The sequence below is a fragment of the Siniperca chuatsi genome, linkage group LG10 (genome assembly GCF_020085105.1).
Source record: "Siniperca chuatsi isolate FFG_IHB_CAS linkage group LG10, ASM2008510v1, whole genome shotgun sequence".
NCBI lineage: Eukaryota > Metazoa > Chordata > Actinopteri > Centrarchiformes > Sinipercidae > Siniperca > Siniperca chuatsi.
Window position 1 is genome coordinate 20,052,072 of NC_058051.1, and position 15,848 is coordinate 20,067,919.

Below are 15,848 nucleotides of genomic sequence, written 5' to 3' on the forward strand. Positions count from 1 at the left end.
GTACACACACACACACACACCTTGGTAGGTTGCCCTCGCCCGTAAGACCAAGAGACCAGTGAAACACACCACCTGGGTAAGTCATCATATCTTGTCAAAGATTTTTTTTTTTTTTTTGGCTCGATGGAGGTGTGAACAACATCACAGACCAGATTGCCTGGCAATGGACTGACCATCATGTTGTATGGGGAGAAAAGTATAATGTAAGATGAGAATATCTGAATATCTTTCTTTTTATTAGCTCTGTTGAAGGACGGAGTTGGCTTGTCTCCCTGCATCATGAGCCACAGTTGCTTGATTGGGACTATCATGGCTGCTCTTGACACATTAGTGATGATAGAAGGTGATGTGGACTATTAGCTGGATTGTCCCTTCCTGCATCAAGAGGAGACGGTGTTCCCATGCTTTGGTCTCATTTCGGGACTCACTTCATAGTGTGTTCCCGAGCGAAGTGGACTCTGTGGGGAAAAGAGCCTCAGGCAGTGTCCCCCCCCCCTCTCCAAACCAAAGCATCCCCCCACATCCTCCACCATCCCAACACATTTCCATCTCCACAAAGATGGAAGTGATGGCAATTTCTTCAGGGTATTTAGAGGATGTTGGCCCTTTTTTTCATGACCAGTACAGTTTGCAAGCAAAAAGCACATAAAGGTAAGACAAAAAACAGTTTTAGCACTGAGGTTAAGAGACATATTTACCCATAGTGTGCAATGTTAAAGTGATAATTATGATTCTGAGAGCAACACAACACAGGTATGTTCAGAAAAATAAACAGCCACATTGTGAATTCTGTTGACATTTTGGGTAGAAAGACCCTAAGTGGAGTCAATTATAAAAATAAAGGAAAACATGTTGACAGGAGCAATGAAACTGTGTTTTGACTGCTGCTGTCAAGGGAGGTTCCCCTGTCTAAAGTTTACACAGCAAATGATTATGCCTCAGTGATTCTGCCCTGGATATGTGTGTCGGTGTGTGTGTGTGTTTGTGTCTCTGTGTGTTTGAATGTGTGCACTCAGCGATCAACTTCTGCTAAATACTAATTACTGAATACTTAGTACGGATGCCCTTTCTATTGGGTCCCTTTAGTATAAACATTCATTATGGCTCTTTTTCTCCTTTGTAGCCCCATCATCATTATTCCATCGCATCCCCGGAGGAGCGAGACAGAGCCGAGGCCGGGGCCGGACCAGGCTGGGGGAGAAAACACTGTAGAACCAGAGCGCCAGGACCTGGGAATGCACACAAGTGATATTTGTGCACGGAGATCAAAAAGCGTTTACCTTTAGATGTTTCCATGATATGAATATTCAACATCCTTATTGAAATCTAATTTGGGTCTCCTTGTCTCAGGGGTCTTTTCATCAGTGCCTGTTGCCTGAGGCCAATGCTGATTGACAGCCAAACTTTAGTAAAGAGCAAGCAGGAAAAAAGGGGAGATCTGGTGGTGTTGGAGATGTGAGCGAGTGAAGCTGGGGAGAGCTGGAGCAGATGAGTGGAGGGGTACTGTGGGGGTGGGAGTGGGGGGCCCGATGGGGGTGGGGTATTTAACCTCCTCACGTGCATGCACAAACAGAATGCTGCAGATTATTAAGAACTATGAGTGAATATAATAAACAAATCAGACCTATTTAACATTTCATCATTTTCTCCTGTGTAAAACCCATTTATCTCCCTCTAACCTTGTTGGTTAACATACAGTTATTGCTTTGTTTGCAAAGAAGGATAATTTAATATTTCTCATTTGCAAAAATGAGGAAAGATCTGCATAGAGGTGCAATGATTAGTCAATTAATTAATTAGTCCATCAACAGAAAATTAACTGGCAACTATTTTGATAATCGATCAGTTATTCAGTCATTTTTCAAGCAAAAACTGCGAAATATTCTGTGATTTCAGCTTCTCCAATCTGAGGCTTTTCTGCTTTTCCCTGTTTTATATTATTGTAAATAGAATATCTTTGGGCTTTGGACTGTTTTTCTGACAAAACAAGCAATGTGAAGACTTCACCTTGGACTTTGATGGACATTTTTCACTATTTTCAGATTCAGATTTCAGATTAATCAATAATGAAAATAATTGGTAGTTAAAGCCCTAGATCAGCACACCTGTTATATATAGGAAGTGGATTTATTTTTTCTAGGATTTTTTGTAACAATCAAGTTACTGCTAAAACATAGCAAGGGATGTGGTGTATGTATTTCATTCAATTTTGCTTGAATTTCTGCTATGCATTTTACATAATCTACTCAAATTTCAGCTGAAACTGTTTTTAGATTAGTTGATTAATCAATTAGTCGACTGACAGAAAATTAATCTGCAACTATTTTGATAATTGACATTTAAGTAACATTTAAGTAATTATTAAGCAAAAAAGCTTAACATTTTATGGTTCCACCTGCTCAATTTATGAAGATTTGCTGCTTTCTTTGTCTTATGTGATAGTAAAACTGACAGCAATTTGAATTCTAGTTTAGTTTACTATTTTCTGACATTTTACAGACCAAATGATTAATCAAGAAAATAATGAGCAGATTGAGCGATACTGGAAATAATTGTTAGTTGTTAAAAGATAATAAAGTAATTGTTAGACTGGTATGTTTGCCATGGTTGGCAACGGCAATATAGAAGCATTCACATTTAACAAAAATTGTTTAAATTGTTATGGGTGAATTGGAAAGATTTACTATAGTTACACAGTTGTGAGAGTATTTCATTTGTTCTCTTTGTGTCTTAAAACTAAGCATCTGATGCTCCCTGCCAAAGGCATAGCACCATATTGTTTTCTAAAATTATATTTCTAAACATTTGTTCAGTTATTTGTCTCCGTTTCTGACTGAGGACCTGTGAACTGCATAACCATTCATTTGGCAAAATAAGAAGAAAAAACTCTGTACTCTCACTCTGACTGCAGGGGAGAGATGGTCTGCAATGATGGAGTACATTTGTGTCTTTGTTTTTCTGGCTTATATAATAACAAATATTAGAGGCTGAAAACAGCCTGAGCTGCCCCTCTCCTGGAGTGGCTCTGAAAACCGAAAACAAAGTGTGAAGAAGGATTCCAACTGAACATACCTGTGGAGGCTATAGAAGCAGGCATTGCTGATATGTGAGTTTCAGTGTTGGATATTACTTTGTTCTGTAATATTCCTATTGCTGGTGGGGCTTTATTAAGATAGAACAAATGCCATGTGCGTGTACAAACACACAGCACACACAAACCAACACTGTCCTCATCTGGCCAGTGGGTTGAGCATGGTTTAATGTTATTATTGCGCAGGTGTGGGTCTTGTCCCTCAGGGTTCTATTAAAATGATGCCCCTCTCAATGGCGGCTCCATTTGCTCTTTAGATTTAACACAGGCCATATGTCTAGCAGGAGGCAAACAGCTGATGGGGTTTAATTGACAGAAATCAACATATTTGGTTGTGTGTGTGTGTGCTGGTGTGCTGGTGTGCTAATGGTTAATGTGCTTGGGCATCAGGGGATCCCTTTAAAGGGTCGATTATGTATCAGAACAGGGTTTGGAAAAAAAGGAAAAGAAAGAGGGCAACGGAGAAGAGAGGCAGAGCCAGACAGAGAGGGATGCTGATAGCTATAAGAAACAAGAGGAAATCATAATGGAGACAGAGAAAACTGCCACAGACTCAAAGCACAGTTTAGCATTGCAGGACATAACCCCCGCACATCAATGTGTGAATACATTTCCTTCATTTTGGAGCTGACATTCTTGTCCATTCCAGGAACACCGCTGTGTACAGAGCATTAACTTCATGTTTCATCTAGCTTCACAGAGACACTGGCCCTGGTTGCAGTCAAATCATGTAAAATTACCTCTGTCACAGAGCTGATTTAGGCTCAGGAGGGGAACCAAAACAAATGAGTGTATCCACTGCCGGGCCCTCAAACTCAATCAAACCATGCAAGACACTGAAACAATTAACTCTGACATACCAAACAAACCATTTATGCTCACTTAACAGAAATATTTCTTGGATATATTGTGAAAAGTAGGAGAATGGTTAAAAGTAGTTCTAAGTCATAAGGGATAACCCAACATTAGGCTAACAGGCGCAACGCAATTAGCACATAAAACCTGTCAATGGCCCTTAATATCACATCCCTCTGAAGAGTGGCAGACTTATAAAGCTTCCTGATCTACTACTACAAAGTGATTAATCCTCCCCACACAATGACCAGTCTTAAACTGGGCCTCTATATCATTAGGTAGCCCTATATGGCAGTTAGTTGCACTAATTAGCATTCAGATCAGGGACCAGAGAGACAGCCCCTCCACCACAGAGGAAGGACATAGGATGAGATGGCGACACAGTGAAATGTCATTAACTTGATGTTAATTACTAATTAATGGGGCTATTTCATTTACATGTATCTCTGGCTCTCTGATGGGGCCTGCCTTTACTGGGTTACTCTTACCCACTGACAAGTTGGGGGAGGGTTTATCTCCCCTCTCCTCTACACTCCCACTTACACTGTTTCATCTCTGCTAATTAAATAGTGGGCCACTCATCATGATTATGTCTGCTTTTACAACACCATTTTCTGTCAGTGAGAGCACTCCAATAAGTGACCGACCACCTCTTTAACACCATGGCTGTTTCTGTATGAACTGTACATCAAAAGCTAAATTCACTGCCAACTCACTCCACTGACTTCTATCTGACTTGTTACTTTCACTCACTTGTGACCCACCCTCTCTTTCTTTTCATTGCCACGCAGCAGCCACAAGCCACCCGTCTCCATGGCAACCTGAGCCGTTCGGTCCCATGAGAAGGAGTGGGTTGGGTTGACTAGCGTCTGGCCATTCACACGTGGGCAGTGCCAGCTAGCCAACATGGCACACAGCATCCTGCCATATGGTGCCACCACATACGTCCTGCTAGCCCGGACTGGGGATCTGGGCAAGTAGTGAGCCTCTGGTGTGAACAGGACAGACCAGCACTAGAACCTGTTCAGCAGCTGATCCACATGCAGAATTGGCTACCGATGTACAGACAAATGGTTCTCACCTTCATAGTGGAAAAACCTTGCTCATTCTTGACCTGTATGTAGTGCATTTAGCTGTATGAAATCTCTTTCATGTAATCATGGGTAATATTTCCTGTATGTTGAAAGTCATCTAAATGAAAGCTTCCAAGAGATCATCATGCCGCCACATATAAGGCCTCCATTCTACATGACAGAAAATGTTTGTAAAGTATTTGGAGGCTAGATGGCACCAGGTGCTCTCCTCATTATTGATACTGTGCTGCCTCTCTGTGGCACTGCAGAGACAATGCAGGTAGTGCAGCATACTGAAACAACTCACGATTGCTGACAAAATATATTTTTATTCAAAGTTAACATATGCTTTTAAATACAACATATTTTCAAACCATTAGAATACTGCATTTTCTTGCATTAATGTAATTTTTTTTATCATACATATCTGGCATGTTATCAAAATCTGTCAGAAGGCTTTCAGGAGCCTACAGTGAGATATGTTGGTGAACAGAACTCAAGCTATTGGTCATGTAAATGTTTACATGTTGCAGAATGTCAACACAGTAACAGAAAAAAATGGACAAGCAATGAAGGCAGTAAATCTGCTAAGGCGAGTAAATCATTTGCAGAATGTGCTGCTTTGGTTTGACAAAAAAGGGCTGAAAAAATATATTGAAGGCTGAGTATTTTGTACAGTGGTCTTATGTAGATAAATTGTGTATCGGAAAGGTCTAGGCATACACTTTGTGTACGATCACTACAACATATAGAGCAGGTGCAAAGTGACAGTCGGCATAGATCAAATTTCAGATCAGATATCAAAATAAATTATTCTACATAGTCAGTAGGTTTATGTGTCTTTGTAACACACAAACAGATCATCTAAATATGTTTGATGTACAGAAAAATGTATCTTTACTCTGAAAGAGAGCAAATGTTTGAATATGAATTCAATTCATTTCTTATGCCCACATTTTTGCAAGCACAGACCACCATAACAATGTAAATAACATATTTGGCATTTCAGAAATCAAATCTGCACTGACAAAATATTGAACCAAAGGAGACACTTCCAAGTGTTTATAGAAAACATCCAAGACAACGTAAGCCTACATGCCTTTGTATGTGAACAACAATAATATAAGTTACACAGAAGCAACAAAACTCCCACAACAAAGGCAAAAAAGTAGCGATGTACAATGATCAATAAATGACACTGTGAGCATATCTTACAATTCTCTCATTGCTGAAATCAGGCACAAAATAATAAATGCATAGAATCAAGGTACACATGTCAAGTAAGCATCTAGATTGAAAAAGAAATCTTCTAAATGTCAAACAGAAACTGTGCTGTGAACACCAAAGCTAAATGCTACAATCACTTCAACATTCAGCCAGAGCTATGTAGCTAGCTTCATGTTGCTACATACTTTGCAGTAATATCAATACACCAAATGTTCTCCAGTTCCTCAACTGTACTGAACCCAAGACATAATTTTTAAATCTCTCACCTGTCATTCATCTTGTTAGTGTGTATTTCAATCTGCCTTAATGAGACATAGTTGAGATACACTGCCTCTGACACCACCATGACAAGTGAATGGGCTCCCTCCTGTGCTAACTCTCCTTCCCATATACTGACATCACTTCCTGTCTAGCACCTAGGTAATAATGATGTCAAGTGCAATAATAAGTTTGGATCTTTTTACACAAAAAAAGTTGGAGATCCTGCTCATCTGCCTGTGCAGTTTTCTCTAAGGTGATAATATGGAGTTTCTTTCCACCAAACCCGTCTCCTTAGACAGGAAAGTGCAGGTCAGCAAAGAAGAATAAGTGAGGAAACTAGACCTGCAGAAAGGTCTATTAGGGTTATTTATACTGCATTACACTTTTTATAACTTACTAAGATTTTCTGTCATCCTACCTAATATATTTCTTTTTGTCTTCTAAAAAAAACTTGAAATTGACAAAAAAATAAATCATTAAGCCATATAAATATATAATTACTCAAAATAATTAAGTGAGGTATTTCTATTACATGCAATCACATAGAAAGAAAATAATAATTAATAAACTTTGGTCTTCCTACTCGAAAAGCATATTCTTCGAGACGTCAAACAGGGAGAACTCACTCAGAGAAAGCCTAGTTGCCAAAAAGGTTACCATGACACCTTTCACCAAACCTTGAAGATAAGATGAGGTTGTAACCATGGAGATAGGGACTGTAGAAGGTAAATCGTGCAGGACATTAGTGCCCGCCAAGTAATTAGTGGCTGGGTAATGAGGTGTCACTCAGACAGTACACTCAGTGAGTGTGGCGCTCTAATAAAAGACTTCAGGTACGAGAGGTTGGACTCTCCCTGCGTCACCCACATGTGCCCACACCACCTCCCCCATCCCCGCAGGGTAAGAACACACCACCTTGGTCTGTCACAACTGTCACAGAGCTCCTGAGACTAACACATCCATCACTCTCACAGATCCTTCGACACGCACACAAACACACTGAATAACAATTTTCATTACATCTAGTTCCAAGTAACAAATGACAAGCGGAAACAGTAGCCCAGCAACTGTTTCACCACCACATGCTGCACAAGCTGGGACCTGGAGGTAGTGTAGATGTTTTTCTCCTGTGACCTTTCCCATTCCACCTTGAGCTGATAGAGAATCCTATAACAGCTAAGCTGTGTTTTTCTAGGATTTAACGCTCTAGCTCCACAAGATTTTTCAGTAACATTGTGCAGGCTCTGTTGTGTGCTTTTCAGTAACTGTTGCAGTACTTCCTCAACCAGACACAGAGCCAAGCAAAGTTTTCGAGATCTTATAAGCAGGCTTTATCCGTGTGCCAATTGCTATTCATTGGCTAGTTCTCCAATGTTCTCCAAGCTGCTGGTTGCCCAAGGTCGTATCTCCCTTGGGAATAGCATTCTAGTCCCTCTGATGACTTGATGATTTAGATGTGGATGTTGTGGTGGCGGACCTTACTAGAGTCAATGTCGACCCGGCGGGCCTCAGCGAAGGCCAGGAAGGTGCACAGACCTAGCAGGTTGACTGTGGTGATAAGGGCAAACACAGTCGCCCACGAGCCTGTGGACTCGATGAGATACCCCGAGAAATACACCATTAGGACCCCTGCACAGGAACACACACACAAAGTCACCATTAATAGCATTTTATCACAAAGATATAAACAAAGCACACCGTATCTTCATTGCGACTGCTACGTTTTCCACAAAGAAAATGTCACAGTCCATTACACACCCCTCACCGGACGCCTAACTGTCATCCACTGTTCCGTGTATTATTCATCTGACACAAACTCCATTATGCTCCCTTGATGAAATATGCATGGCACATAGGAGCCAGCATGACTGACAGGACACACATCAGCTCAAAGTTTGAATTTAGAGAAGTGGATGAATTATTTCGCTTAATAGATTGTTGAAGGCGAAAACAGTAATTTAGCAACTGCTGGTGAAAGATTCATCACAGACATTTGTTCTCAGTGTCTCTGCCTGAAATTACAGAAACTCACCTAAGAAAGCACCACATGTATTCATAACACCTGTAAAAGAAATGTAGATACACACATGTAAAATTTAGAAACTTCATTAAAATTTCACCTGTGGTTTAAAAAATGATCTGTCAGTACTAAAATGTTTCGTATTAATGAAAATTATATAAAACGTTTTCAGAAATTCTGGAAATATTTTATTTAAACTTACCAAACAATGCTCCAGCACAGGAAGGAGCAAGATCTTGAACATTTACAGATACACCGCTGTAAAAGAAATACATGTCATTAGCCATTTCATCTTATAAAAAGGTGATAAATTGACTCTTTGCATGTCCTGAATTGCCTCAGAGTAAAACCAATAATCCGCCTGATAAATCTCAGCCATAAAAAAGATTAGATTCACATCAGTCTGTTTTCAGGGAAATGTATCGTGGACAGTCTATATTCTGTTCCCAGCCTGCTATCAGCGACTGTATCTATACTGTTCCTTGCATATATTGTACTTATCAAGTCTGGAACCTGAATGAGCTTAGAAAGTAAGCTCATTAAAAATAGTGTTGCTGTGGATCCACAAATGTTATTATATAAAACGTAAATATTATTATAACACTACTAATATTATATTAGAAAATTACATTATAAAACATTAACTATAAGACCAACTACTGTGTTTCACAATTATTAAAAATGTGACATGTATTTCAGATACAATATCCAACTCCATATTACTCCAGAACAAAAAAACAAACTAATGTCCAAAAGGGTCTTATCACACCACCACCGATGCTTCCTCATTCTTACTGGCATGTTTCCTCATTGTTTGTTTTTGCCTCGGTAGTGACACACCCGCCATTGTTCACCCACCGCTTCTTAGTATGCAGTCATACATTTATTTTGGCATTAAGTGAAGGACATGCACTCACAGTTTAAAAGGATAAGTCTGGTGATACTAAATATATTTCTTACTATCAACAAATCCCACAAAAAGCTTTCCCCAAGTATTGTCTGAGCAGCCAAAGCCTGATATATCTTATTCCTCTGTGTCATAGAGCTCCATTGTTGTCCAAAAACTATTAAAAACACAGATATGAGCCACACCGTTGCACTGGGTGACTTGTTCCTTAATTGCCATAAACACGGCCACTGTAGTTTGTTTTGATTTGATCGATCATACACTGTATTGCTGCCATAAATAGTCATTAAGAATGAAAGTACATACTAATGACCCGTTTTTAGCAGGTATGACCTTTTCCAAGACAAATAAAGGATTAGATGGTCCTACTTTAGGATTTTTCTCAAGTGGTTAAAGCAAGACTGCAAAACACAATGAAATTCTATGAATCAGAGGCAGTGAGTGGGTCAAACAGCAGGCACAACTTTCTAACTGTAGGCCTAATATAAACTGAGATGCTGCCAAGTCTTACAGTTAAGCTCGGTGGAGCTTAACCAGGAACCAACAGCATAATTTGGGAAAAAAATTCACTTGAAAAGGTGGGGGGATATTTAGCACTTTAATGTCTAAGTGCTGCTGTCCTCATAGCGATGGAAATGAATGTAATGGTTTCCAATGGTATCACCAAGAGGGAGCATACAAAGCAAAACAGCAATACAAAACACAAAACTGACAAACTGAACCTTGGGGAACAACCACATTTAAATCTAAAAAAGGTGCTGGTTTCAGGGCGAGAGACAGCGTGTAAGGACAGTCTAGGTGCCGGTACCTGTGACTGAAGGTGGTGAGGCCCATGGTGGCAGACACAAATGCTACAGCCCAGGGGAAGGTGGTGGTGCCACATAGAAGAAGGGTAAACACACTGGACACACCCATGGAGAAAAACTAACAGAGGAATGAATGCACACAAAAACACATAAATCAAAATCTTACAGAATTCATTATGTATAAGTGTAAAGAGGAAAGAGGACATTCATACACTTTGGGCTGAGTGGAAGAGAATCCACAATGAGACTAAACAGATAACATACACACAGAATAACAAGGTAACTGTCGAATATTGTACCTGCATCAACTTCCTCACTGAGGCTGTATCAAAGCCTGTGGAGATCAAGAGAGAAATTAGGACAGGCAATTAAAAAGCTGCTTTATCAATAAAAATAATTCTGATATCTGTTCCTCAGCTGGGTGCCCTACCTTGACTGATGAGGTGGTCAGATAGACAGCCACTAAAGAGGGATGAGGGTATAGCCACCAACCAGGGAATGACATTGAACACCCAACCCTGGAGGGACAACATATGTTCTGGGTGTGAATGAACTTGACCAGATACAGCAGGGAACATCGATTGTTAGGTCATGTCTTGTAGAGTGGTCGGTGGTCGGTTGGTCAACCACTTTGGTCCAGACTGAAATATATCTAGTGTGATGGATTGACTTTGGTGACTTTAGTGAAATGTCTCTGCAACTACTGGATGGTTTGCCATGAAATTTGTGATATCATACATTCATGGTCTCCAGTGGATGAATCCTAATTACTTTGATGATTCCCTGACTTTTCATCTAGTGCCACCAGCAGGTCAACAGTTTTTATTTATCCAGGGAAAAACTCTACATTTACCAGGTGGATTGGCACAAAAGTTTCTACAGACATTCAGCATTTCCAGATGATGCATCATAATGACTTTAGTGATCACCTGACTTTTCCTCTAGTGCCACCATGAGGTAAAAATTTTAATTTGTCCAATACTTTGGTTTATGACCAAATACCTGCAAAACTAATAATATTCCCATCAGCCTCAGCTGTACCTTGTGTTTAGTGCTAATTAGCGAATGTTAGCATGCTGACATGCTAAACTAAGGTGGAGAACATGGTTAACATTATACCTGCTTAACATCAGTATGTTAGCATGCTGGCATTACCATTTAGTTCGCTGTACCTAAGTAAAGAGCCGCTGGCATGGGTGTAGACTCTTTATCATTTAATTATTTTTTCTGAAATCTTGAGGTCAAAAGGAGGATGAAAAGGCAGCCTGGTTACCTTGGCATCGGGGAAAGTGTCTTTAAAGAATGTTGGCAGCCACGACAGAAGAGTGAAGAAGGTGCTCGCTGTGCAAAGGTGCGTAATGATCACAGCACTGGTCAGGGAATGAAGAGAAAGAAACAGACAAAATAAATGTATTGAAAGTATATTTATACATACTGTAGGTATACCAAAGCTTGCTTATTGTCCCATTTCTTTGAGCACCGTCTCGTGATTTGACAGAAGCTTATGCCTGTGCTACTTGTTTGACATCTATTGTTTTCCTGTCTACAGTATATCATATCTGTGCTAAGGCAAGTAGCATGTGGTTGAAAGCATCAAGAGTTTGTGAATATTTTAAGCCCATAGCCATCAAAATGTCATCACATCCGTTACTCTTAAGGTGGATCAGATACATCAAATAAAAGCACAGAGGCTCTCCCTGTCACTGGAAATGGAGCATATCAGTTGCATTACAGTATATAAATATCTAAGCCATAGGGAGAGACTGGAAGGACATGAAAGAACTCAATATAAGAGACATTTACAGACAGCTGAGGCAACCAGAGACTAGGCTTGTGATTCTAAAATCTTTCTACATTTCTACATTCTTCCTTCCTTAAATTATTCTTCTAAATTTCTAATTTTCTGGATAAGCCCCTAACTCACATGCAATGAGCTAGACATTCAGAGTTAGTTGTTGCTGTAATATAGCCGCAGGGTTACAGTAGAACCTCTTGACTCAAGCTCTGTAAGACAGCTGCTCATTCATCTGAATATGGGAACAAACCAGACTGCAGGTTGTTTGAGGAGACGTAACCAATGTCTTTTGGACAGTTTGGACTGGGGCCCACTACTTCCCAGGGACTCCAGGGTGATGATAGGCCCTGCAAACACAGATGAAAACAGGCACGTGAGCATACAAGCAGGACACTGAACCCAATTATACAAATAAGCAGCTACAAGATAGGCGCATGAGCAATGACACCGCAGATACAGGCGATACAGTTAAAGCCTCCCTTGCCTTCTCCTTTGAGCAGATATTTCCACATACAGTAGGCCCACAGGACTGAGAGGAGACCAGACACGTAGAAAACGCTCTCCCAGCCATACAGGTCCAACATGAGGGAGCCAGCCCCTCCAATCACCAGAGTGCTGGGGAAAAAGGTTGCAACAAGTCACACAAACACACCCTTGTAACAAGATACACAGTCAAGTACTTGATTAGGCACGAACATGGCATGAGCTGAAAAAGCTTTTGAACACTAACAGATATTAGATGAGATTTTCTAGGAAAAACACTCATCCCTTTCCCACAATTCCCCATTTATTGCATAACACTTGACTCACCCCAGGTAGGAGCCACTACCCACGGTGCTCATGAGGAAGCCTCTCTCACTTTCCACCACCTTTTGAGAGCACAGACTTGCCAGAGAAGGGTAATGAACTCCTAAAACCAGGAAACAAAACATAATCGGTTAATGATCAGAAAGAAATTCCAAGAAGGATAAACAAGGCAATAGAAGTAGGATTTTTACCACTTCATCACACAAAGCAAATGCATAAATCTGAGATTTTTTGAGCAATGTGAATAACTCACCAAATACTTTGGTAGGTGCTGACATTTTTTTAATTCAGAAATGTCCACACCTTTGTTTTTGTAACAAGAGCCTGCTGCCAAAAGCATTTTAAAGACACACCTAAATCATACCGCCTTTGTACAATACAATTATTGTTCTGAAGCCAAATAAACAAAAAGACAAAGTAAAGATGGCCGAGCCACAAACTAAATATGTTGTAATTCATACTGGTCACCAACAGAGGTCAAATGGTTCCTCAGTGAAATAGTCATCCAATTCCTCATACAAATTCAAATGTTTTTCAATTTACAGATGAAAGTGACAGAGATGTGGAATTTCCTGTTGTGATCAAACTTAAAGTATGAAAAATGTTATATATAAATATGACAATGTTTTCACTTTCACTTTGCTGTCTTTCTAGTAGCTACCACCAAATCAGATCAGTTTTAGTTCCTAAAGGGCTTTTAGTAGAACAGGTTTTATGAGATGATGCAGTAAAACGTGACAATTGACATTTAATCATAAAAGAAAAGAGTCTTTAACAGGTATTTGTGCGCTTCTATGTTGTCTGCCTTTATCTAATTCCCTGACACAGACAGCAGACTTCTGAACAAGTTGAATAATTATGCCCTCTCCAGACCCTGAACAAACATTTACAGTAATCTCAAGATGCAATTCATCTCATTCACACACTTTCAAAAAGCCACTCATCTCACCTTGCAACAAGCCCATGAGGAAGCGGGCCAGTGTCATGGAGAGGATTGGCTGGGAGCAGAAGTGGGCCAGGATGGGGGTGAAGGCTGTCATCGACCCCCAGGCTGCTGCAGACAGCAGGAGGACCTTCTCACCTCCAACCCTGTGAAAACATAATATAGACAGTCTGTATTAGCTTTAACTGACATGTTAGCTCACCTAAAGGTTGTGAGAGGTGGCACAACTTTAATCTCTTGTGTCTTGGATGACTTGTAACACTAGGGAAAATAGTATATAGAAAATTGTAATTCTGCCAAAAATATTATCTATATAATAATCTTTGTTTTGTAATTTTGTAAAAGTATGGATGTTTTGTAAGATATCTACTGACACTGAGCATTTTAAGGAATCATTTTAGATTATTAACTTTGGGGTGACAATTCTGGAGTGAATAAAACTCTTCAAAACACATAAGCAGCCTGTCTGTTTATGACACTGTGAGCCTACAAGAGTTAACATGATAATACAGAGAAAACATCTGGACTTATTCACAGCATTATCTGTTCAGGCTGAGCAAACACAAATGGGCAGTTTGCGTCACTGCCAGTAATGCTCTGCTTGATGAGCAGGAAGCTAAAACAGGTGCCAATTGAAAAGCACATCTGTGTAGACACAAGAAAATCCAGTATCATCTTACAACATGACTACTGTTTGAGCTCAAATGTTTCCCACCGGTCACTGACGTAACCGCCGAACACTTGGGTGAAGCAGTAACCCCAGAAGAAGCTCCCCAGGACCATGCCGGATTCCCTCTTGCTCCAGTTGAACTGCTCTGCCATGCTGACGGCGCAGATGGGCATCGCCACACGGGCGCAGTAGAGGAGGCATGTCCCAAGCAGTAGCACCACCGTCCATACCCTCGCCACTGGCCTGCACAGGAGGGGAGCAGAAGGGATTGAGCTATCGAAGTTTGGCTGAACAGAGGCAACATTTATGGACAAACTTTGGACTTAAAACCAGTTGATAGGGGAAGGCTTATCTAGACTAACTGGCCCCAATTTGGTTGGAGTACATTCAACATGGACTAAAGTGGGCTAATCTTCATTAGGGTTAAGTTTAGGGTTCATACATGTATCAGTTATGGTTTGGTTAAATCTATAGGGAATAAGTCAAAGTAAAGGAAATAATTGTTAAGAGTATGGTGTCAAAACAATATAATAATTTAATGATATTTTATGATAATTCCTTTTTTCATTAAGGCAGTGCGACTTACTTCCTTCTTTACAGAAGAAGAGTATTGAACCATGTCACGCCATAGATGATACGTGTCATTTCACTACCAGATATACAGGGAGGCACTCTGGTTACTGAAAGCTCGGATGTCTATACTCCCGATGCAGCGCCTTAAGGGTTACGGGACAAAGAGTTACTACAAAGTATTAATAGGGATGTAGGCTAAACACACTTCCCGAGTTCTCATTGGGAGCCTCTGGAGACATTTGTTAGCCTGTTGAATTGCTAAGACGTGGGTAACTAGACGGGAGAAAACAATCAGCACCGTTAAATGTATGTCTATTAGGGTTAAACATGTTACCTTGACCAGTTGGTGTTGTGTTCAGGCCACTTTTTGTGACATCCAGGTGCTCCGATCTTGTCAGGCGGATGGTTTTCCTTGTGACAGACCAAATCTGGACTATAGTTCTTGCCATATTTTTGAATAACTGCCATTCAACGCGAGGTAACAGCAGCCTCCTTTCAACCGATCCGGCTGTTTACTGTCGATCTTTTTCCGGTCGATCAGAGTAAAGTAGGAAACGTTTAGAAACAAAACAAATCTTCTCTCGAAAGTATTTGCGCAATCACATCTCGGGTTTGCGATGTTTTAATCCATAACCTGTGAAACTGGATTAACAGGAACACAGACGATGGTGACGAAGCTGAGCTAGAGGAGGTGGTCTGTTTTTCCTGATGCCCAAGGAGGAGTAATCCACGTGTCAGTTTTTCTCCTCAGCCTCCTATTGCCTGCCACGCAGTTCTTCTTTTGATCGGTAGGGCTAATCAGGAAGTGATTTAGTCTTCT

At 40.4% G+C, this 15,848-nt stretch overlaps 1 protein-coding gene across 1 annotated transcript; it reads right to left on the reverse strand.

Moving 5' to 3' along the window:
* Window positions 1-5,328: 5,328 nt before the first annotated feature.
* slc17a9b (solute carrier family 17 member 9b) lies at window positions 5,329-15,800 on the reverse strand. Its single transcript, XM_044211794.1, has 13 exons — window positions 15,363-15,800; window positions 14,501-14,698; window positions 13,792-13,931; window positions 12,846-12,945; window positions 12,520-12,650; window positions 12,286-12,382; window positions 11,514-11,610; window positions 10,671-10,758; window positions 10,540-10,574; window positions 10,243-10,358; window positions 8,730-8,785; window positions 8,540-8,569; window positions 5,329-8,136 (listed from the first exon to the last, which is right to left on the reverse strand). Exons 1-13 carry the CDS (start codon window positions 15,494-15,496, stop codon window positions 7,958-7,960), a joined length of 1,401 nt encoding a protein of 466 aa, XP_044067729.1. The 5' UTR covers window positions 15,497-15,800; the 3' UTR covers window positions 5,329-7,957.
* Window positions 15,801-15,848: the final 48 nt, after the last annotated feature.

Bases quoted from the DNA above. Each gene is read 5' to 3' on its own strand.
- slc17a9b (XM_044211794.1), bottom strand. From the start codon at position 15,496: ATGGCAGTTATTCAAAAATATGGCAAGAACTATAGTCCAGATTTGGTC. The intron at 13,932-14,500 runs GTGGGAAACATT...ATGTTTTCACAG, and splicing joins GGCGGTTACGTCAGTGACCG to GGTTGGAGGTGAGAAGGTCC. The intron at 12,946-13,791 runs GTGAGATGAGTG...TCCTGGTTTTAG, and splicing joins CCTCATGGGCTTGTTGCAAG to GAGTTCATTACCCTTCTCTG.